The 22948-nt window shown below is 53.9% G+C and overlaps 2 protein-coding genes and 2 long non-coding RNA genes across 5 annotated transcripts; 1 reads left to right on the forward strand and 3 right to left on the reverse strand.

Moving 5' to 3' along the window:
* Positions 1-32: 32 nt before the first annotated feature.
* TTLL13 (tubulin tyrosine ligase like 13) lies at positions 33-20412 on the reverse strand. 2 transcript variants are annotated; one of them, XM_059678062.1, is made up of 15 exons: positions 20281-20412; positions 14024-14281; positions 13121-13161; positions 12079-12197; positions 10358-10488; positions 9992-10148; positions 9468-9611; positions 9070-9155; positions 8571-8802; positions 7330-7514; positions 4287-4394; positions 2916-3102; positions 2450-2629; positions 1384-1696; positions 33-781 (listed from the first exon to the last, which is right to left on the reverse strand). In XM_059678062.1, exons 1-15 carry the CDS (start codon positions 20337-20339, stop codon positions 525-527), a joined length of 2457 nt encoding a protein of 818 aa, XP_059534045.1. In that variant the 5' UTR covers positions 20340-20412; the 3' UTR covers positions 33-524. The 2 variants fall into 2 exon arrangements, with proteins under 2 accessions (XP_059534045.1, XP_059534044.1); XM_059678061.1 differs by having other exon boundaries at positions 4209-4394.
* LOC132222834 (uncharacterized) lies at positions 777-5903 on the forward strand. The gene is made up of 2 exons (XR_009450310.1): positions 777-953; positions 5018-5903. It is a non-coding gene; the product is annotated as an uncharacterized LOC132222834 (long non-coding RNA).
* On the reverse strand, positions 5639-6256 carry LOC132222833 (uncharacterized). Its single transcript, XR_009450309.1, has 2 exons — positions 6147-6256; positions 5639-5907 (listed from the first exon to the last, which is right to left on the reverse strand). It is a non-coding gene; the product is annotated as an uncharacterized LOC132222833 (long non-coding RNA).
* Positions 20268-22941, reverse strand: GDPGP1 (GDP-D-glucose phosphorylase 1). The gene is made up of 2 exons (XM_059678073.1): positions 22515-22941; positions 20268-21576 (listed from the first exon to the last, which is right to left on the reverse strand). Exon 2 carries the CDS (start codon positions 21566-21568, stop codon positions 20393-20395), a length of 1176 nt encoding a protein of 391 aa, XP_059534056.1. The 5' UTR covers positions 21569-21576; positions 22515-22941; the 3' UTR covers positions 20268-20392.
* Positions 22942-22948: the final 7 nt, after the last annotated feature.

A 22948-nucleotide genomic window follows, 5' to 3' on the forward strand; every position in this document is an offset into this window, starting at 1 on the left:
GGACGCGAGAGTCCGAATGAGGTGAAGGACGCTTCTACAAAACTGCATAAACTTTAATAAAATGACGGGTTCACTTGCGAAGAGTCAACCCTTCGTCCCTACGGCAACCCAGGCCGGCCTGTTTCCCCCACGGCGGCGGGAAGGACCCGCCTCGGCGGTCCTCTGATGACGACAGCCCCTGCCTCGGGCGCTCCGGCCCCGCCGGACCCACGGTTCAGACCCATCACCTAACGACGGATCCAGGCTCAGGTTTGAAGGGCGGAGGCGACGAGTGCCTGGCCGGCCCCGGCACCCCTTCCTTCACTTTTTAGTCTTTTTCTGATCCGAAAATAATCTTGGGGTATCGAAGAACTCCCGGTGTCTTAGGTTTGAGCCTGAGGCAGACGGGGCTTCTGGCCAAGGCTTTCCCAGCTCGAGCTCCGTGGCAGTCTTTGGCGAAAGAGCAATGGTTGAAGGCCCTCTGCCCCTCAGGACCCCGGAGGGGGCTGTCCGGCGGCGGCGGGCGCGGGGCTCCCGCCCTGCGGTTACCTGTGGTGGCCGATGTCCAGCAGTGCGGTGGCGCTCTGCGTCAGGGGCGCGGAGGTAGGACAGAGGGGGAGGTCCTGGGCCTGGGCTGCTCTGTGTTCAGAATTTACCACGCAGGGCAAGGCGCACTCAGTCCACGGGCTACTTATCACGCTTTCCCGTTGCAGGAAATAGCCCTGCTTGGGGGTTAAAGAGGATGGCACTGGTCCTGCCATGGCTCTGTTTATGGCTTCTAGCCTTCTGCTGGCCTGGCCTTCTGCAGTGGAAACATGGGGGCCCCCTGAGTTGCTGCTGCTCACCACTCCTTCCCAACTCTGTCGCCCAAGTACCAACGCAGAGGCATGGCCGGCACCCGCCCGCGGCTTCCCTCCCGCGTCTGTACCCGCTGCACGGTCCCTGGTGTGTTTACGTGTCCATTTCCCCCTGCGGTGCGTGCGGGGGCTGTGTGTCTGCCATTTCTATCACCAGGCTCTAGCTCAGCGGTTCTCAACCTTCCCAATGCCGCGACCCTTTAATGCAGTTCCTCATGTTGTGGTGACCCCGCCCCCAATTTCGTTGTTACAAATGGAACATAATTAAAGCATCCTGATGAATCACAAAAACAATATGTAATCATCTGTGTGTTTTCCGATGGTCTTAGGCGACCCCTGGGAAAGGGTGGGGGTCGAACGACCCACAGGTTGAGAACCGCTGCTCTAGCTGGTACGCGGGAGGAGGTCAGTACATGGGACCCCGGCCTCCCCCACTCCCACTCTGCTGCAAGTGCCATCTCCTATTTTGGGAGCATCCCCCGCTGTGATAGGTGCTGGTGGAAATGCACACAAGTCAGGGCGATCCAAGCTGGTGTTACATACTTACGGCTGTTCAGCCTGAATCTGGAAGTGGGAAAGCAGCGCCTCCCGGATTTCCTCAGTGACAGAGAGCAGGCGCCAAAGGTGGCTGGGTCTCTGGTCCAGTGGAAGGTCCTGGGCTGCAGGTAGCACCCGGACGGGTGCAGGAGTGCAGGGTTGCTTGGCAGTGGCCCTAGGATCCTGGGGATCAACTCGGGTTGGACTACGTGCAGGAAGTGAGGAGGGCCCTGCTCTTTGTAGGCTCCTCTCAGGAGGGCCAGTGGGAACAGACTCAGAGACGGCAGTTCTTGACTGCTCGGCCCGTCCTGGTGAGATCTAGGCTAGAGGAGAGAAGAAGCCTCTTACCACATTTCTTGTGGGGCTGGGGGGAGTCGGGGGAGAAATAGGGAACTGAGCCCTCGCTGGTGTGGCTCAGTGGATAGAGTGTCGGCCCTCGGACTGAAGGGTCCTGGGTTCGAGGCCAGTCAGGGGCACGTGCCCGGGTTTCGGGCTCGATCCCCAGTAGGGAGCATGCAGGAGGCAGCCGATCAGTGATTCTCTCTCATCATTGATGTTTCTCTCTCTCCCTCTCTCCCTCTCCCTCTCTGAATCAATAAAAATAGATTTTAAAAAAAGAAATAGGTAACTGGAAAATCTTCCAGGCCGTAGCCACTACGGAACCAGTTACTCAACAAAAACAGGACCCATGAGGCTGCTACTAGCCCAGGGAATAGTGAATGCGGCAGCTGCTTCGTTGGCCCAAGGCGTTACTGATCTCCCGCTAGAGCCACGGCACTGGCCGCGCCAGGGTGGAGCCACGGAGGGTGGGGTTATTGCCAGATGGGAATACAGAGACCCAGTCCCTTGTGAGAAGGTTGGGAGCGGCACTTGGCCGGATACCAGTGCTAAGAACAAGGGCGCCTGGGAGCGGACGTGAAAAGAACCAAGAGACTCTTTCCTGAGGCCCAGCACACACTGCTTTCCCCGCCTGCACTGCCAGGCACCATCCCATCAGCCTCCTGGGCCGCAGCCGCCACCATGAGCCGGGACAGCCCTGGTCCCCGCTCTGAGAGACGCTACGCAGAGCCCCTCACCCGACACTCGGGCGGTTTTCTCTGGCTCTGCTGGCCGGACTGCACGATGCCGGTGATCTGCTCGACGATCCCCAGGCTTCGGATGAGGTTCTCCCTCCGCAGCAGGGCATTCAGCCGCTCCAGCTCCTCCTCCTCCACAATCTCCTGAGGCTGCATCGTGTCCAGGTGTCCTGGCAGCAGCTGCAAGGCACATGAGAGACGCATGCAGGCTCTCCAGCGATGAGTCCCAAACCAGCAGCAAGTCGGCTGCAGGACTCCTGCCCCCTCCACCGCCGTCATCCCTTCCCCTGACCCTCGTGCCGGGTCCCCTTTGCTACCCGTTCTCTCACGATCTGTTCCAAAAAGCCAGATTCAGTGGACTCATTAGGAACTCCTCTCTCTCTCAAACGAGGAGGAGAGGGCAGCAGACCCCCTTCTCTAGTAGTTCCAACCCATTTTCCTGCAAGAGCCACGAAGCCCCCGACACCTTTTGCCCCCGTGTCCGGTTCCGGTACGCCAGGTGGGTGGCGAGGCGCTGGAACCGGGGCCTGGATCTGGATCGCCTGTTCTCCCCAGCCGACTCCCCCGGGTTCTGCTCCTTGTTTTCCTTCGGCTTCTTAGAGTCTAAGACCTCCCGCTGCTTCTGCTTAAGGCGGAACTCTTCCCGCTGCTGCCTGACAAGATACAGCAGCTTCAGTCGCTGGAGAAATTGGGGGAGTGGAGGGGTATGGGGGGGGAGGGGGGAGGGGATATGGAGATGGGAGAAGAGTAGGACATGATGATCCGTTTTGGGGAATATATGGAAGATGGGAAACCTATTAGACTGAATCAGGAAGACTGTTAGGATTTAGAATCCCCTCCCCCTCGTTCCTCTAGCCACGGTTCTCAACCTGTGGGTCGCGACCCCTTTGGCGGTTGAACGACCCTTTCACAGGGGTCGCCTAAGACCGTCCTGCATGTCAGATATTTACATGACGATTCATCACAGTAGCAACATGACCGTTATGAAGTAGCAATGAAAATAATCTTATGGTTGGGTCGCAACATGAGGAACTGTATTTAAAGAGCCAGAAGGTTGAGAACCACTGTAACTAAACTGAATCAGGAAGACTGATAGGATTTATAATCCCCTGCCCCTCTTTCCTCTAGGGCCGTGGTCGGCAAACTGTGGCTCCAGAGCCACATGCGGCTCTTTGGCCCCTTGAGTGTGGCTCTTCCACAAAATACCACGTGCGGGCGTGCATACAGTGTGATTGAAACTTCATGGACCATGCGCAGAAGTCGGTTTTTGGCCTGGGCAAGTCTATTTTGAAGAAATACTGTTGATATTTGGCTCTGTTGACTAATGAATTTGCCGACCACTGGTCTAGGGCAGCAGTTCTCAACCTTCCTAATGCCGCGACCCTTTAATACAGTTCCTCATGTTGTGGTGACCCCCAACCATAAAATTATTTTCGTTGCTACTTCATCACTGTCATGTTGCTACTGTTATGAATCGTCATGTAAATATCTGATAGGCAGGATGTATTTTCATTGTTACCAAATTGAACATAATTAAAGCATAGTGGTTAATCACAAAAACAATATGTAATTATCTATGTGTTTCCCGATGGTCTTAGGCGACCCCTGTGAAAGGGTCGTTCAACCCCCAAAGGGGTCGCGACCCACAGGTTGAGAACCGCTGCCCTAGGGGCTGGCATCCTCTCCACCCCGCCGGGAGCAGTTCCCCTGAAGGAGTTGCCCCCACCCGCGTGGAGGGGGGGCATGCCCAACGGAGTACCTGGCGCACTCCTCTCGGGCTTTGGAAGCCGCCGTCTCCTGGAAGAGGGAGCCGCTGTGCTTAAAGAAGGGCGCATACTTCTCGGTGTCAGGCCCAGGGTAGATCCGCCGGTACCCGCCAAGGTGGGCGTCCTCGTAGCACTCCTGATCCAGCAGTGCCGCCTGGGACAGCTCCGTGAGGACTCGCCTAAGAAAGCCAAGCTCTGGGTGAATCGGGAGGTCTGCGAGGAGGTGGGCCGACTGCGGCGTCCTGGCCTTTGCCCTGCCCCTGCGGTGGCAGCTGCCAGCCCCGTCTGTGTGTGGCAATGAAAACAGGCTTGACTTAAGCTGGGTTTCTGATCACAGAAAAGCCAGAAGAGCAGAAAGAAGCTAGAAACTGCCCGTCGCATTAGGATGCAGTGAGCATGTCGGCCATGAGCACAGACTGAGGCAGGACCTCCTGAGTTTGAATCCTGGCTTTGCCACTGGGCAGGGCCTTCTTTTTTATAATGTCTTAATTTTTATGATTTTGTTTTATATTTTTATTGATTTCAGAGAGGAAGGGAGAGGGAGAGATAAAACATCGATGAGAGAGAATCATGGATCGGCTGCCTCCTGCACACCCCACACTGGGGATCGAGCCCACAACCCGGGCATGTGCCCTTGACTGGAATTGAACCTGGGACCCTTCAGTCCGCAGGCCGACGCTCTAGCCACTGAGCCACACCGGCCAGGGCAGCAGACTCTTTACTTATTCCCTCCTTCCTTTCTTGTTTTAAATGAAATTGGGATCATACAACAGCATTTGTAAATGGCTGCCTAATATTCTAGTGCACTAGAGCCCATTGCACAAAGATTCGCGCAATAGGACTTCTTTCCCCGGGCTGCTGGCAGCGGTTTTCCTCGGGCACCCAGGACCCAGGCCTTTGGTCCAGCCGCAGCGGAGAAGCCAAGCCTTTTCAGTCTTCAGTCGTCTTCAGTCTTCACTCAGGCAGGAGCCTTCAGTCTTTGCTCCGTGCCTGCGTATGCAAATTAGCCCACCATCTTTGTTAGGTTAATTTGCATGCTCATCCTGATTGGCTGGTGGGTGTAGCGGAGTGACAACCAATTTGCATCTCTTTTATTAGTGTAGATGATTGTACTTTTGTTTATTAAGTCCAAAGGTTTTCCACCTTTTATCCCCATTGAAAGACACGGTTGATAAAGTCACGTGCACAATCCAATCCTGCTCAAATACCCAGGGCATACAGTTACACTTTGCCTCCACTCACACAGACAGCTGAGTGCCTACTGTGTGCCAGGCCCCCAGGGTATTACGGCAAATCAAGTACACATGGACCCTGCTTCTTGCAATGCAAGTGGGGAGGAGGGACGTATTTATTATAAGAATAATCCTAAATCTACTCCAATTCATTTTTTACTGATTTTTCTTTTTTTTGAGAGAGAGAGAGAGAGAGAGAGAAACATCGATTTGTTGTTCCACCTATCGATGCATTCATTGGTTGATTCTTGTATGTGCCCTGACCGGGAATCCAGCCCATAACCTTGGCATATCAGGATGACGCTCCAACCAAGAGCTACCCGGCCAGGAACCATTCATTTTTATGTATCATCAACAAACTGTAATTTAGTATCGGCAACAAATGACCATGTTTGCAAACCGTCTTACAATTAAAATAATAGTGGGTGGGCAATATTGATTTAAACTGCCCCCTAATGCCCTAGCCGGTTTGGCTCAGTGGATAGAGCGTCGGCCTGCAGACTCAGGGGTCCCGGGTTCGATTCTGGCCAAGGGCATGTACCTTGGTTGCGGGCACATCCCCAGTGGGGGGTGTGCAGGAGGCAGCTGATGGATGTTTCTCTCTCATCGATGTTTCTAACTCTCTATCCCTCTCCCTTCTTCTCTGTAAAAAATCAATAAAATATATATTAAAAAAAAACAAAACTGCCCCCTAAAAACAAAATAAATGAACTGTCCCCTAATAGTGAATGACTTAACTGTTTTGTGTTGCATTACTATACACTTTCTCAGGAAATGGTTTCTAGAGGAACTTTGTTCAAAAAAACAACAACAGCTAATCAAACCACGTAACGCTCCTTATAAGCTAATGATGAAATAGCTCTAACGCACACTGTTAAGCAGGGAACGTTATGCTGCTGTCTGGGCAGTAAAAGGAGAAAAACAACTTGCATAAGTACATGTGTGTGCATTGAATGTTTGTGAAAATACACGCACGACCCGAGGGACACTGAGTAGCTGGAGGAGAAGTGAGGAGACAGGCTGATCGCGGCATCTTTTGCACTTGAACATACTTGTCTATGACAGGTGATGTATTACTTATGCAAAAATTGTTTTTAGCCAAGACCGGTTTGGCTCAGTGGATAGAGCGTCGGCCTGTGGACTGAAGGGTCCCAGGTTCGATTCCGGCCAAGGGCATGTACCTGGGTTGCGGGCACATCCCCAGTGGGAGATGTGCAGGAGGCAGCTGATGGATGTTTCTCTCTCATCGATGTTTCTAACTCTCTATCCCTCTCCCTTCCTCTCTGTAAAAAATCAATAAAATATATTTTTTAAAAAAAATTGTTTTTAGTAGCTGATCAGCCCCGGGCTTTCATTCTCAGGAAAGTGATAACAAGTTCCACAGCTTGCCCGGCGGGCGTGGCTCAGTGGTTGAGCGTTGACCTCTGAACCAGGAGGTCACGGTTCGATTCCTGGTGGGGGCACATGCCCGGGTTGTGGGTTCGATCCCCAGCATTGGGCATGCAAGCGGCAGCCGATCCGTGGTTCTCTGTCATCATTGATGTTTCTCTCTCTCCCTCTCCCTTCCTCTCTGACATCAATAAAGACCTATTTTAAAAATAAATAAGCCGAAACCGGTTTGGCTCAGTGGATAGAGCGTCGGCCTGCGGACTGAAGGGTCCCAGGTTCGATTCCGGTCAAGGGCATGTACCTGGGTTGCGGGCACTTCCCCAGTGGGAGATGTGCAGGAGGCAGCTGATCGATGTTTCTCTCTCATCGATGTTTCTAACTCTCTATCTCTCTCCCTTTCTCTCTGTAAAAAATCAATAAAATATATTAAAAAAATAATAATAAAAAATAAAATAAAAATAAATAAAACAGACACCCCGGCCAGCTGGGGTACCTGGCCTCGCGTAGCTCTTGGTGGCAGTGGGAAAGCCGCACCCTGACTCGCCGCTTCTCCTCCTCCATCGCCTTCCTCTTGTCGCAGCCGCGGAGGTTGGCGAGGATCATGGCATCTAAGAGGAGGGCATCCTTCACCTCCCGATCCAGGCGCGAGTCCGTGGTGAAGCTTGGAGAGTGGTTCACCTGCCAGGAGGAGCCGTTATCCGCCCCCTTCCTAGACGCCCTGAGCAGGTGGCCGCCTCTTGCAGGCCCAGCTGGGGGGGGGGGGGACTAGTAGGAGGGCTTAGGAAAGACATCTCCGCCAGTGGCCTCAGCCAAGGAAGCTGGATGCTCCGACTTCCCAGGCCACAGGACCTGCCACGGAGATCCCTCCAACACAGTGGTCGGCAAACTGCGGCTCTTTGACCCCTTGAGTGTGGCTCTTCCACGAAATACCACGTGCGGGTGCGCACGTACCCTGCGATTGAAATTTCGTGGCCCATGCGCAGAAGTCGGTTTTCGGCCTGGGCGAGTCTATTTTGAAGAAGTGGCGTTAGAGGAAGTGGGGGTACATTCGCTGAGTCGACCCCTCAGATTGAGGACGTTTTTAGCAAAGGCCAGTTTAGGAGCACCCTAATTAAGTGAATAACAATGTACCTACCTATGTAGTTTAAGTTTAAAAAATTTGGCTCTCAGCCGAAACCGGTGTGGCTCAGTGGATAGAGCGTCGGCCTGCGGACTGAAGGGTCCCAGGTTCGATTCCGGTCAGGGGCATGTACCTGGGTTGTGGGCACTTCCCCAGTGGGGGATGTGCAGGAGGCAGCTGATCGATGTTTCTCTCTCATCGATGTTTCTAACTATCTCTCTTCCTCTCTGTAAAAAATCAATAAAATATATTAAAAAAGAAAATGTGGCTCTCAAAAGAAATTTCAATCGTCGTACTGTTGATATTTGGCTCTGTTGACTAATGAGTTTGCCGACCGCTGTCCTAACACACGGGCTGGTGAGAGCCAGGCCGCCTGCCTGTGTAGATATCATGTCCTTAAAGGCAAGGCTTACATGGGGAACACTTGGGACCCCAAACCTGGGATCCTGTGGTGGAGGCAGAGGCCACCAAGATCCGACTCAGCAGGTCCCAAGCACAGAGATCTTATCTCCTGTGCACTTCCTGCCCCCCCACCCCCCGTCCTCTGTCCCCCCACCTGAGTGTCCTGTTGGGGGCGGCCTTTGGTTTTGGAACGCCCCGGAGAGGGTCCTCACCTCCAGCAGCCAGGGCTTCAGCTTGTGGTCCAGGAGGATGTCAAAACCGAGGATCTCGAAACAGGCACAGGTGCCTCCGCTCAGATGCTGGGGGAAGCAGGTGCGGTAGTTGTGGCGCAGGATCGAATGGGCCGAGATGATGGTTTTGATGATGATGTCCTCAATGTCCCCCCACATCTCTCGGGGGTCGTAGCTGTGTTCTCGCAACCACGCATTGAGCGTCGACAGCTTCCTGCGAGGCCCAGTGCTCAGGAAGGAGGCTCCCCGGCGCTAACCCAACTCCGTGCCTCAGTCCCCGGTGCCTTAAAGGGGCCGCTGCCAGCGTGGAGCCAGGTTTGTGACCAGGGTGGGTCGGGGCCCCGCTCGGTGGACGGGCACGGGACAAGGGTCTGTCGAGGTTTCCTGAGCCGTCGGCCTCCCGGGAGCCAGTCTGAGTTTCCTTCCTGGGCCGCGGAGACCGAGGCTAAGGGGCCGAGGAAGAAGACAGAGCGGGGAGTACCTCTTGCTGCCCACGGCATCGTCCTGGACGAAATTCTCGTTGTGTTTGTTGATGGCGTAGTTGGTCAGGTGCATGCAGACTTCATCCTGGGGGGAGACAGCGGCCTGCGGTCAAGGTCGGGCCCTGCTTCTCTCGTCGCCTGCCCTTCGCTGCTTTGGAGCGCCCCGCCTCCTCCCCCCACTCCCCACCCCCAGCCACCCCGGGACTGCTCATCTCCTGTCTGGCTTCACTGAGGACTGTCCTGGCAGCCCCCGGGGAAAGAGGGGTGCTGAGGCGCTCACTGGCTTCGTTCCTTGTTGTGGGTGAGGAGCCATGGGCATCTCCAAAAAGACCCCAGCACAGAGCGGCGGGAGAGGGAAGGTTGCCGCCCTGCCCCCCAGCTGCCACGGGCCCCTTACCAGGTTGCTGTGGTTGGGCTCCACATAGGGCATGGTGGCAAAGCGGGCCAGGCCCTCCTCGTACATGAAGATCCGCAGCGGGTCGCAGGACGTGAGCAGGACGTAGATGCGCATGTCGAACTTGAAGCCGTCGATGAGGAAGGGCTGAGGGGGCGCAGACCCGCCGGGGGTGGGGGAGGGGGGGAGAAACGACAGGGCTTTGAAGAGCTCGCTCAACGTCACACACACGGGCGTTTAATTGCCACAGTGACCATGTGACGTAGCTACTGTGGTTATGCCCAATAACAAATGAGGAGACTGAGGCACAGGCGGGATAAGGCAGTCGCCTAAACCCTGGATATCGAAGAAGTGGAAAAACTCAGATTCCATGGCCTCCAAGATAAGGGGGGTGGAGGTGGGGGTAGCAGAGAGAGCAGGAGCTGGAAACGGGCTTCCTCCCTGGCTTTGGGAGAGACGGGGTACCCCAATGCTGGTGGCACCCCAATGCTGGTGGAGGCACCTGGTGGGCCCGAGGCGCCCCTCACCTTGGAGATGTACTGCTGGCAGATCATATGCTCTCCGATCTTGACCTCCCGGGGGTTTCGGGTGATGAAGATGCCCCGGCCCTGACAGCCGCTGTCTGGCTTGCAGATAAACGTTCGGGCTTTCCGCTGACGACCACAGGCATGGAAGTCCCCGTAGCTACGGGCAGACGGGGCCGGTCAGAAGGTTCCTGTGCAACACGGCGGTCCCAGGGCCCCGTGGGCCCCTCCTGCCCCCCGGTCCACGCTCTTCCTGGAGCCCGCAGTCTCAGACCACTCCACTTCCATCCCGAGATGTTCAAGGTCATTCAGCCGGAGTCTGGAGGGAACCGAGGTGGCGAACCCTCCCCTCCCCAGGGTGGCACTCACTCCGCGGGCAGGCACCAGGTGCGGGGGAAGATGTTGTATTCCCGGGGGTAGATTTTCTGCATGCGCTTCAGGTTCCGGGCCAGCAGGTCTTTGCGGCAGATTTCCGTCATGCCAGGGAAGTGGTTGATTTTCTGAAACGGAGCAAATGGGTCAAACTACCCCCCAGAGGAAGCGGCTGTTCCTGGGGCCTGGGCATCCAGAAAGCAGTGGAGAAGGACTGGGAAGGTCCAGGTAGAAGTCAGTGCAGGTAAACTCTACCTAGCACCCCAAGGAGAAAACAGGGAGGTCCCCTAAGGCAGGCGAGAAAACCCTCCTCGGCCTCTCCCCAAACACGCATAACCCTGGGTTAGCAAACGCGGGGTAGTGAGCAGGGGCTAGACAAGATTTTGGTCCTTCCAGACCAGCGGTTCTCAACCTGTGGGTCCCGACCCCTTTGGGGGTCGAACGACCCTTTCACAGGGGTCGCCTAAGACCATCGGAAAACACATACATAATTACATACTGTTTTTGTGATTCATCACTATGCTTTCATTATGTTCAATTTGTAACAATGAAAGTGGGGGTCACCACAACATGAGGAACTGCATTAAAGGGTCGCGGCGTTAGGAAGGTTGAGAACCACTGACCCTTATAACATCCCTCAGACCACCAGGGACCAATCCTGTAAGAATAACTGCACAAAGCAAATGAGAAGACATTTCCACAAAAAGAAAAGGAAATTAGGACCCGGCCCACGCATGCACTGCCATGGCACCCCCAGAGGGCACGGCAGAGCCCGGCAGCCCGCTGGAACCCTGCTACTGCCCCCCCAGTGTGGGAGGCAGCACCGCCCCCGCTCTGTGCTCTCTCGCTGGCTCACCCAGTGATTGATTCCCGAGAGGGAGGGAGAGATAGAAACATCAGTGATGAGAGAGAATCATGGACCAGCTGCCTCCTGCACGCCCCCCACTGGGGATCGAGCCCGTAACCCGGACATGTGCCCTGACCAGGAATTGAGCCGTGACCTCCTGGTTCATAGGTTGATGCTCAACCACTGAGCCACAAAATACCATGAAGACTTAATATTCTTCTTGAGAACCCTGACCCAACTTGCTTGGGGCTATGACTCTTTTTTTTAAAGTATATATTTTATTGATTTTTTACAGAGAGGAAGGGAGAGGGATAGAGAGTTAGAAACATCGATGAGAGAGAAACATCAATCAGCTGCCTCCTGCACACCCCACACCCACTGGGGATGTGCCTGCAACCAAGGTACATGCCCTTGACCGGAATCGAACCCGGGACCCTTCAGTCCACAGGCCGGCGCTCCATCCACTGAGCCAAACCAGTTAGGGCCCCACACTGACTCTTGGTGGAGGTGGGATGCTAGGCTAAGCAGCTCGAGGCTGGACCCTTCAGCTGGCTCGGAACTGAACGAATCTTCCCCGGTGACGGCTCACCTGCCCTGGAGGGGGCCAGTTGGGCACACAAGCCTCCAGGCCAACAGCAGATATTGAGACAGGATGTGCCCAGCGGACACTTCTTCACATAACAGAAGTTCCAGAGACCCAAGGGGAGAGAGTATTTCCATTGGAGTGCAAGCCCCTGGCCTTGGCCTTTCCTGCCCTGAACAGGGGGATAGCCACAGAGTGACAGCCTCGGGTGCCTGGGCACAAGGGGGGGGGGGGGGTCATCATTCTGGGGCCACAGCCCCTTCAGGATGGTGGGCCAGGAGGTTGTACCTGAAACCTCTTCATGTCCATGACTCGTTCCAGGGACACAGAGCAGTCCGTCCAGTACACGTTCCACTCTTCGTCTTCCCCCACCTCCCTCAGGCCACACATTCTGGCTGCGCGCCGCACTGCGGAGGGAGGGAGGGAGGGAGGGAGGTTAGGGAGGCCCAGGCTGGGCTGGGTAAGGAACAGCCCTGACTGGAGAGCGGGTTGAAGAGCGGGGTGGTTCTTACCTCGGCTCAGCCCTTCAGTTGCCATGTGACAATTCCAAGTTCGTGAAGCTGTCGGGCCTTCCGCAAGCTGACAGAGAACACTAGAGTCTGGCTCTCTGCGCCTGTCACTCCCTCTCTCAACTAGGACTGTTTCTACCGCCAAAGCTAGCCCTTGGTAGGGATCGCACCGGCACCTCACACTTTGGGGGGGCCCTTGCACAGAGGACAGTGGGGAAAAGAAGGGAGAAAGAGATGGCTGACCCAGCTGGTGATTTTTAAAAATTGCTGAAATCGCCTTAAGAGCTTCCTTGAAAAAAATGGTTTTAACCTAGTCTCATCTCATCTCTCATAAAAACTGAAAATTGGCCCTAGCCGGTTTGGCTCAGTGGATAGAGCGTCGGCCTGCAGACTGAAGGATCCTGGGTTTGATTCCGGTCAAGGGCACATGGCCGGGTTGCAGGCTCGATCCCCAGTGTGGGGCGTGCAGGAGGCAGCCAATCCATGATTCCCTCTCATCATTGATGTTTCTATCCCTCTCTCCCTCTCCCTTCCTCTCTGAAATCAATAAAAATATATTTTAAAAAAACAAAACAAACTGAAAAAGGTGGGGGCAGTGGTGACATTCAGTCATTTTTTTTTTCCATGCCAGCTATTTTTTTCACGTTAGATGCCCACCCTACTCCTGAGACTAACAGAACAGGGATATCTCAGTTGCGAGTGGCTGAGCCAGGGAGCTCCGTTACAGGCTACAGGCCAGGCTAACAAGATCCAGGGGCTGGGAGTCTGACTTGGGGGGGACCATCCCCAGAGGCAAAGTGACAGCAGAGCCGGGTGCTTACCACTCTCATATCTGCAGTTGGTCAGGTTGATGGCCAGGGCTCTGGGAGGGAGGAAGAGCAGCAATCAGGCACAAGGGGAGAGAAGGGCGGGCCCCTGGCTGCCAGGTGCTCAGCTGAGAGATACCCAACAAGTCCACAATGCAGTTCATTTCCCCCAGAAGCCCCTTGAGGACCAAGATGACATAAACACGCTGAAATTCTACACTAAGCCACCCCCATGGTTCTGAATTTTGGTGTGTTTTTTTGTTGTTGTTGTTGTACCAAAAGATTAGCGAAGCTCTGGTATTCCCTGCCATCTTTCCCAGGCTAAAGGGAAGACCTTGGGGTGGGGCGGGGGGGGGAGCTAAGGTAGCCCAGCTGTGGTGGCTCAGTGGATTGAGCATCCATCATCCCATAGACCATGAGGTTCTGGGTTTGATTCCTGCCCGGGTTGCGGGCTCAATCCCCAGTGGGGTGTGTGCAGGAGGCGGCCAATCAATGATTCTCTCTCAATATTGATGTTTCCATCTCTCCCTTCCTCTCTGAAATCAATAAAAAATATATATATATTTTAATATATTTTATTGATTTTTCACAGAGAGAAAGGGAGAGAGATAGAGAGCTAGAAACATCGATGAGAGAGAAACATCGATCAGCTGCCTCCTGCACATCTCCCCCTGGGGATGTGCCCGCAACCCAGGTACATGCCCTTGACCGGAATCGAACCTGGGACCTTTCAGTCTGCAAGCCAACGCTCTATCCACTGAGCCAAACCGGTTTCGGCAATAAAAATATATTTAAAAAATAAAATAAAATAAAATAACATAAAATAAAGGGAAGACCTTGGGTCCCAAGCCCAACTGCAAAGGGAAGCTGGGGGTGACCGTGCAGCCGGGCAGGTGAGGGGGTGCAGGGAACTGTTACCTGCATCTCCGCCTTCTCTTTCTTCTCCCGACCTCCAAGTCATCGAAGGCAGCCGGGGTTAAGACTATTTTGGGGATTTTCGTGGCCACAATGGATAAGGCGACCCCACTGTCAGCCTTGGAGAGCATCTGCTGAGCGGGGTTCGGAGAGATGGCAGTTTCCCCATCTCCGCACTCCTCCTCGGACTCCTCTTCTTCAACAGAGTCTCCCTCCTCGGATTCGCTGGTCTTAGAGGGACTTGGCTCCATCCTTGAGATTCTGGGGGGACAGGGGCGGGGATGAAATATACTCAGGCTCCCCGCTAGGCCTGGAGGGGTGCACGCTGAGGACCTTCCTGGTGTGAGAAGGGAAGGCGGCTGCCCCTCCCCTGCAAAACGGGCAGTTTCCAGGGAGGCGGGGGGGGGGGGGGGTCCTGGGACGCCCATGAGATGCTGGGCTGGCTGGCAAGCCCCAGTCACCCAAGGTCACTCCACACAACACGCTGGGGGGCAGCAGGATCCGAACGGAGCTGGCAGGGACCATGCCACAGCTGCTTTCGTTTTTGAATGGGAAGGGGGATGGCTGGAGGAGGCGGGCTTCGCTTTTAAAATGGAGGTCCCCTAGGCCGGCCTCAGTTTCTCCACGTGTACACCCCGGGGCCAGGCACCCGCTAGCTAAGGCCTCTCAGGTGCTGACAGCAGAGGAGGGGCCCCCTGTGGACGCTGCCCACCGGGAGTTCCGAGGAGAGCGGAGGGACGGATGAGTCCACTCCTAGTGGCCCGGGACGGGACTCGGCTGGTCGCTCATGTCCACCCTTCCTTCCCTGGGCATTGCTGAGCCTCAGGGACGGCCTCCTGGTTCCTTCCACGGGACTTGCCGTCCCCACTGATCACAAGGGGGAGCCCGTTCCCCACGGGGTTCACTCTTAGTTGCGAGATCCCCGCGGTGGTGGCTCCTTCCGCAAGCTGGCTGCCACCGCCCTCTGTCGCCATGGACACGAGTGACCCCCATTGGAGCAGCGTTCTGGGGGCGGGGCCTCCCGGGAACCACACCCACTCGGCGGAGCGTTCCGAGGCCATCTTGTGCACTGGGGAAAGGAAGGGCGGGGCTGGCCGGAAGTGGAAGGGCCACCTAGCTGAGGCCCTCTTCCTGTGGCAGCTGACAGACTGCATCATGGGACTTGTAGTCCTTTGGCTTCAATGCCAGTAGGCTCTACCCCACTCCCACCCTTTCTTGAACCACCAGGCTAAGCGCAGAATTTGGCCAACTCTGTCAGGTAGACACATCTGTTTGCCTTTGTTACAATTTTTTTAAATATATATTTTATTGATTTTTTTACAGAGAGGAAGGGAGAGGGATACAGAGTTAGAAACATTGATGAGAGAGAAACATTGACCAGCTGCCTCCTGCACACCTCCTACTGGGGATGTGCCCGCAACCCAGGCACATGCCCTTGACCGGAATTGAACCTGGGACCCTTCAGTCCGCAGGCCGACGCTCTATCCACTGAGCCAAACTGGTTAGGGATACACACACACACACACACACACACACATATATATATTTTTAATAACCATGCCTGAGTAGTCTCTGCACCTGGAGGGTCAAACTCAATTAGCATGCATGCCCTCAAGCGCCTTATCAGACGGCCCCTTCACTGTCCATCCACTTTATCTGATTCTGATGGCCACTTCCACCAAACTCTACTCCCCTTAGAATTATCCTATGTGGTTCAATCTAGAGGACACTTTGAAAATTTCCCTCCTTTAGCCCTGGCCAGGTAGCTCACTTGGTTAGTGTATTCCTAACATCCCAAGATGGGGGGCGGTTCCATCCCCGGTCAGCACACATACAAGAATCAATCAATGGATGCATAAATAAGTGGAACAGCCAAAACCGGTTTGGCTCAGTGGATAGAGCGTCGGCCTGTGGACTGAAAGGTCCCAGGTTCGATTCCGGTCAAGGGCATGTACCTGGGTTGCGGGCACATCCCCAGTAGGGGGTGTGCAGGAGGCAGCTGATCGATGTTTTTCTCTCATCGATGTTTCTAACTCTCTCTCTCTCTCCCTTCCTCTCTGTAAAAAGTCAATAAAATTTTTAAAAAATAAATAAAGTGCTTAGAATCAATTGATAAAAAAAAATAAGTGGAACAACTCAATGTTTTACTCCCTCTCTCAATTTGAAAAATTAAAATTTCCCTCCTTTAAAGAGACAGAGACATTTTTCTGATTCACACTCTCTCTTTTTTTTTTTGTTAATCCTAACACGAAGATATTTTTCCACTGATTTTTTAAAATATATTTTATTGATTTTTTTTACAGAAACATTGATGAGAGAGAAACATTGCACACTCCCCACTGGGGATGTGCCCGCAACCAAGGTATGTGCCCTTGACTGGAATCGAACCTAGGACCCTTCAGTCTGCAGGCTGACGCTCTATCCATTGAGCCAAATAGGTTAGGGCTCCATAGATTTTTAGAGGGAGTGGAAGAGAGAGGGAAAAACGGAAATATCGATGTGAGAAAAACACATCGATCGGTTGCTTCCTGAACACACCCCGACCAGGGCCAGGGAACCTGCAACCAAGGTACATGCCCTTGACCTGCATCGAACCCAGGACCCTTCAGTCCCTGGGCCGACGCTGTATCCACTGAGCCAAACCAGCTAGGGCTGACTCACAGACTTCTTGATCTTTCTTCAGCATATGACACTCTCAAGTACCTTCTCCTTGAAATGCTTTGGAGTCCTTTGCCTTCCAGGACACTTTAATTTTTTTTTAATTTTTAATATGTTTTTATACATTTCAGAGAGAGGAAGGAAGAGGGAGAAGTAGAAACATGAATGATGAGAGAGAATCATTGATCGGCTGCCTCCTACACACCCTCTACTAGAGCTCAAGCCCACAACCAGAGCATGTGCCCTGGCCAGCATCGAACCATGACCTCCTGGTTCATGGGTGATGCTCATCCACTGAGCCATATCAGTCAGGCTCATTTTTTTTTTTCTTTTGACAAATATTTAGTATTCCAGGTGCTGTTCTAGGACCTGAACCATCATTTCTTGCCTGAATTTCCACCATTCACCAACCTCTTAATAGGACTCCCTGATTCTATTCATCCTTCCAACCATCCATCCATCCATTCATCCATCCATCCATCCAATACAGCTAAAGCAGTGGTCGCCAACCTTTCAGACCTCATGGACCACCAGTGGTCCGCGGACCACCGTTTGGCAACCGCTGAGCTAAAGTATTCTTCCTAAAATGCAAATGTTACTCCCCCTTTGAAAACTCTTCAGGGTTTCCCATTCGATCAAATCCAAAACCTCTTAGTACATGAGGCCCTTCATCAAAAAGCAAGCAAAGAGGTAGAGAGGCCCCCATTGGATCAGCCCTCCCTACCACTCTCATAGCCCAGGGCTCTGAGAACAAAGGGTCCCCGAAGTATTCCATCCTCAAGATTTGAAAAAGCTTCGCTCTAAATCCCATTCTTGCCCGGCCAGTGTGGCTCAGTGGTTGAGCATCGACCTATGAACCTGGAGGTCACAGTTTGATTCCCAGTCAGGGCTTATGCCTGGGTTGCGGGCTCGATACCTGTGGTAGGGCATACAGGAGGGAGCCAATCAATGATATTCTCTCATCATTGATGTTTATTTCTCTGTCCCTTCCCCTTCCTCGCTGAAATCAATAAAAACATATTTAAAAAAATAAATAAATTCTTGCCCTAGCTGGCTTGGCTCTGTGGATAGAGCGTCAGCCTGCGGACTGAAGGGTCATGGGTTTGATTCCGGTCAAGGGCATATGCCTGGGTTGTGGGCTTGATCCCCACTAGGGGGCGGCAGGAGGCAGCCAATCGATGATTCTCTCTCATCATTGATGTTTCTATCTCCCTCTCCCTTCCTCTCTGAAATCAATAAAAATATATTTTTTAAAAATTCCATTCTTGAGAACTCACCAAGTATATAAATGGCTGAGAAGTAGAACCATAAAGGAAACCTTTCCCCCCTTTTTTATGGAAAAGCCTATTTGGGCCAGGGAAGGCTTTCCTCCGAACGTTAGTCCCAGGGAATAAGTGGGAAAATCTGCTATCTGGGCTAATCACCTTAGACACAAAATCCACTTTGCTATAATGGTCATCTGCAACCCTTCAGGGAGTGAACAAGCAAAATAAAGTGAAGCCTGTATAGGCAGAGGGTTTCAGAATGAGGCACTGAGCTAAAATGCCAAAAATACGAGGGCAACCCAAATTTTTGGTGGAAATTTAAATGTTCAACATATTAATGGAAACATTTACATTTGTTATAATGTTTTTCTTTCTTTTTTTAAAAAATATATTTTATTGATTTTTTACAGAGAGGAAGGGAGAGGGATAGAGAGTTAGAAACATCGATGAGAGAGAAACATCGATCAGCTGCCTCCTGCACACTCCCCACTGGGGATGTGCCCGCAACCAAGGTACATGCCCTTGACCGGAATCGAACCCGGGACCTTTCAGTCCGCAGGCCGACGCTCTATCCACTGAGCCAAACAGGTTAGGCTGTTATAATGTTTTTCTTATGAGATGGGCGGTAGTATTTTGCCTTATCCCAATGAGACTATAATATCTTTTGGGACTCAAACCTCTAAAATTCTTTCCTAGAGGCCTGGCTATAGAGAGCCAACCACGTGGGGACCTGAGCCTCAGGTCCAGGTCAGTGAGCTGTTGAGAGCCGCGGTGACGGGAGCCGCTACCTGGAGAGACGGTCACAAGTGCTTGGTCCCAGCTCAGCTTCTGGTGTCTGCCTGCCTGTGCCGCAGTCCCGACTCCACCACGGATGAGCTATGTGACCTCAGACAAGTTACTGAATCTCTGCCCACCTCCATCTCTTCATCGGTTAAATGGAGGTATTAAGAGAAGCTGTACCTTGCCCTAACCCCATGGTCGGCAAACTGCGGCTCAGGAGCCACATGCGGCTCTTTGGCCCCTTGAGTGTGGCTCTTCCACAAAATACCACAAGCGGGCCCGCACGTACAGTGCGATTGAAACTTCGTGGCCCATGCGCAGAAGTCGGTATTTTGTGGAAGAGCCGCACTCAAGGGGCCCAAGAGCCGCATGTGGCTCGCAAGCCGCGGTTTGCCGAGCCGCAGTTTGCTGACCACTGCCCTAACCGGTTTGGCTCAGTAGATAGAGCGTCGGCCTGCAGACCGAAGGGTCCCAAGTTCCATTCTGGTCAAGGGCACGTACCTCGGTTGCAGGCTCCTCCCCGGCCCGAGCCCTGGTCAGGGTGCATGCAGGAGGCAACCAATCGATGTGTTTCTCTCACATCGACATTTCTCTCTGTCTTTCCCTCTCTCTTCCATTCTCTCTAAAAGATCAATGGGAGCCGAAACCGGTTTTGCTCAGTGGATAGAGCGTCGGCCTGCAGACTGAAAGGTCCCAGGTTCGATTCCGGTCAAGGGCATGTACCTGGGTTGCGGGCACATCCCCAGTGGGAGATGTGCAGGAGGCAGCTGATCAATGTTTCTCTCCCATCGATGTTTCTAACTCTCTATCCCTCTCCCTTCCTCTCTGTAAAAAATCAATAAAATATATTAAAAAAAAAAAGATCAATGGGAAAATATCCTCGGGTGAGGATTAACAACAAATAAATAAATAAAAAAGGGAAGCTGTACCTTTAAAGCTGTGAGTACCACTTGTTTTCACACTAGACGAAGTATGTGAAAAGTACTCATCTGTGTTTGTTAGGGCTGGAGGAAAATTCCAGGTAGCCAGGCAGGTGAAGAATGTGCTAGAAGGAGGGCATCTGGATGGAGCAGGGCCCAGTGCAGGGAGAGATGAAGAAATAAAACTCAGTGGTAGGCAAAGGGGGAATAAGAAGGGGGGAGGGCACATGCCAGAGGTACATAAACAATCACTTTTGTAAGACTTGATATGAAAGGAAAAGTCCATAAAGAGCCAAAACCGGTTTGGCTCAGTGGATAGAGCGTCGGCCTGCGGACTGAAGGGTCCCGGGTTCGATTCTGGTCAGGGGCATGTACCTGGGTTGCGGGCACATCCCCAGTGGGGGGATGTGCAGGAGGCCGCTGATCGATGTTTGTCTCCCATTGATGTTTCTAACTCTCTCTCTCCCTTCCTCTCTGTAAAAAATCAATAAAATATATTAAAAAAAAAAAAAAAGTCCATAAAGAAACTCAAGAGTATCTAACTCTTGTGCATGCCCCCTTCCCAACAACAGGCTGGGCACCCCTGGGGCTTGCCCAGGAAGAAAGGTAAGAAGCAGATACATCCACGAGGACTCACTCATTCGGTTTATTCCAAGGGATCTCCTCTTGAAAGAGACCATGTTTATCAGTTCTCATTCCCTCCTCTGAGGCTAAGACCCGGTGAGAGAGTAGTGACGGAGATGCCCTAATTATTGCTCCTCCTGGGCTGTCAAGGCCACCAGTGCTGCCCGGACCTCTTCTGCCTGCGCTGGGGGCAGCAGACAGTCCTGAATGAGGGCCAGGGCGGCCGCCTCCGTCAGGCGGCTGAAATCCTGGGGCGTTTTCACAGGGAGGTGCCCGGCCAGCTCGCAAAGGGCAACATTGAACGCCTCTCGCTCCTTCACCCCAAAGCTGGACTTCCGGGCCCAGAGGATCACCCGGACCCCTGTGAGCGCTGAGGAAAAGGAAGCCTGTCCAGGTGGTGCGCCCCGGGTCACGAACAGGTTGTGTGCAATCTCCCGGGCAGTGAGATAGTCCGTGGCTCGACACACCCTGCTTATCAAGGCTGCTAAGTCCGGGCCTGGCCCGCGGGTGTAAAAGAGGAAGCCGGGAGCTGGGACAGCCTGCAGCAGGTGCAAACGGCCCCCAGAGTCCAGGGGCTCACTGGGCGCCCCCTCCACGGGCAGCCTGTGGGGCAGGTAATAGCCGTGCAGGTGGAGGTGGTTGACGGAGGCCAAGCCGCCCAGGCTGTTGAAGCCGACGCGAAAGCCCGGGTGTGAGCTCAGCAGCACGGCCTCCAGCCCCGCCCGGAGCGCACCGGGCAGCAGGCGCTGGGGGAGTCCCCGGGCGGGCTCGGGCACCAGCAGCACGTGGCCCCACTCCAGGGGGCTCACGTTGATCATCACGAGGATATCCTCTTGCTGGAGAACCCCCTCTTGCTGGAGAACCCCCGGGGGATCCGGCTCCCCGCGAAAACGGAAGAGGACTTCTCCTGGCCGGATTTTGTTGAAGTTAAACTCTTCGGGGTCAAAGGCCTGCCTGACGCTCCTGATGTTCTGGGGGCGCCTCCTCTGCACCCCTCGTTCCACATTCAGCTGAGCCACGAAGCCCATGGAACCAGGGAGCATCCGGGTCTGCAGTTCCCCCAGGCGGTAGCGGAACAGCCCCAGCTCCATCCGCTGTCTCCAGGCAGAGCAGAGCGCGGAGTCAAAACGAGACAGAGGCAGGGTGTCCGGGAGGCTGGGCGCGGTCCTGGGCCACTGAATCCCTTCCCTCATGAGTTCCTTCTGTCCAAAGACAAAGTCAGGGACGCCGTGCTCTTCCCAGTCCTCCCTGTTTGGAGGGAGCAGATAGGAAGTTTCGCTTGAACCAGCTGAATCCGCCATGGGCCGGCCTGAAACAAACATGAGAGGGGGAAAAATACATGATGCTACCCCATTTCCAGAGATTTTATTTTTATTTTCAAATAACCTTTACTTGTCCTTCTGGTTACAAAAGTCATATAAACCTTTGGTCAAATATGTTGAAATACAGAAATGACTCATGATCCTGTAGATGAGCATATATTTTTGCCGAATTAAAAATCCAAATAGCCAACCGGCGTAACTCAGTGGTTTTAGCATCAACCAATGAACCAGGAGGTCAAGGTTCGATTCCCAGTCAGGGCACATGACAGAGATTCTGGGGATGAAGCCCGGAACCCAGGCATGTGCCCTTGACGGGAATCGAACCTGGGACCTTCCAGTCCACAGGCCGACGCTCTATCCATTGAGCCAAGCCAGCCAGGGCGATCACATTGAGTGCTGGGCAAACTATAGTCACTCCGTAAACATTTACTCAACCAAGGCCACGTATCAGGTCCTGGCGCGCATGCCTCTCTCTCCTAGCTCACGGGGCTTACAGTCTAGTGGGGGAAGCAGACATCACCCGCGTCGGGAACTCGGCAAGTGTAAGACAAACTCCTGATCTAGTCCAGGGACTCAGGAAAGGCCTCCGTGAGGGCAAGCCGGAAGAGGAACTGCGTGCCCACGGTGGCCAACACACAGAGGCCCTGAGGAGTCGGCAGAGAGAAGCTGAAGTCAGATTACAGGGGCGCGCGTGTTTGTTTGTTTGTTTTTTAATTAGCACGCTCACATTGAGACTTTAAAGATCGGCAAGCAGATTAAATGAGAAGAATCCAGAATTAATCCCCACAAGTGCACCTGTCAGTGACACCTCCGCAAAACGAAAGAAATAACCTCCCTTCCACCTCCTCCCCTCAGCAGCTTGGAACCCTCACGCTTTGGCACAGCGCAGTTTCATTCATTCGTGCATTGGTACAGGGGAACCTACCTTGCAAGGCTGTGGCAAAAATCGAAGTCACTCCGCACAGCGCTGGGCATCCGGCGGGTGTCAGGGCACAGCCTCACAGGCAGTAAGTTGGCGGCTACGTCTGCAGAGGCGACCTGGGGGCTGCAACACGTGAGGCGGGGGCCGGGTGGTGACGTCGGGATGCAAAAGCCGTCCTCAGGCACAGGGGCAGCCGGCGGCCAATGGCTACTCAGAGAGTTTCCAGGCCCCCCTGGCCCCAGACTTCCCTGCTGCCCTTTACCGGACCTCACCCGAGGCCGCCGCCGCCGCCCACCGCAGGCGAGGAGGACGCTCCGCGCGATGGACCCCCAGCTACTGCAGCCAGAGCAGCGAGGACGCGGTGCGCTCCGCGCATGCGCAGCCCGCGCGCACGCACGCGGCGTGGCCCGCCCCGTCCGCCCCGGAGGCGGGGCCTG

The sequence above is a fragment of the Myotis daubentonii genome, chromosome 21 (genome assembly GCF_963259705.1).
Source record: "Myotis daubentonii chromosome 21, mMyoDau2.1, whole genome shotgun sequence".
Taxonomy (NCBI): Eukaryota; Metazoa; Chordata; class Mammalia; order Chiroptera; family Vespertilionidae; genus Myotis; species Myotis daubentonii.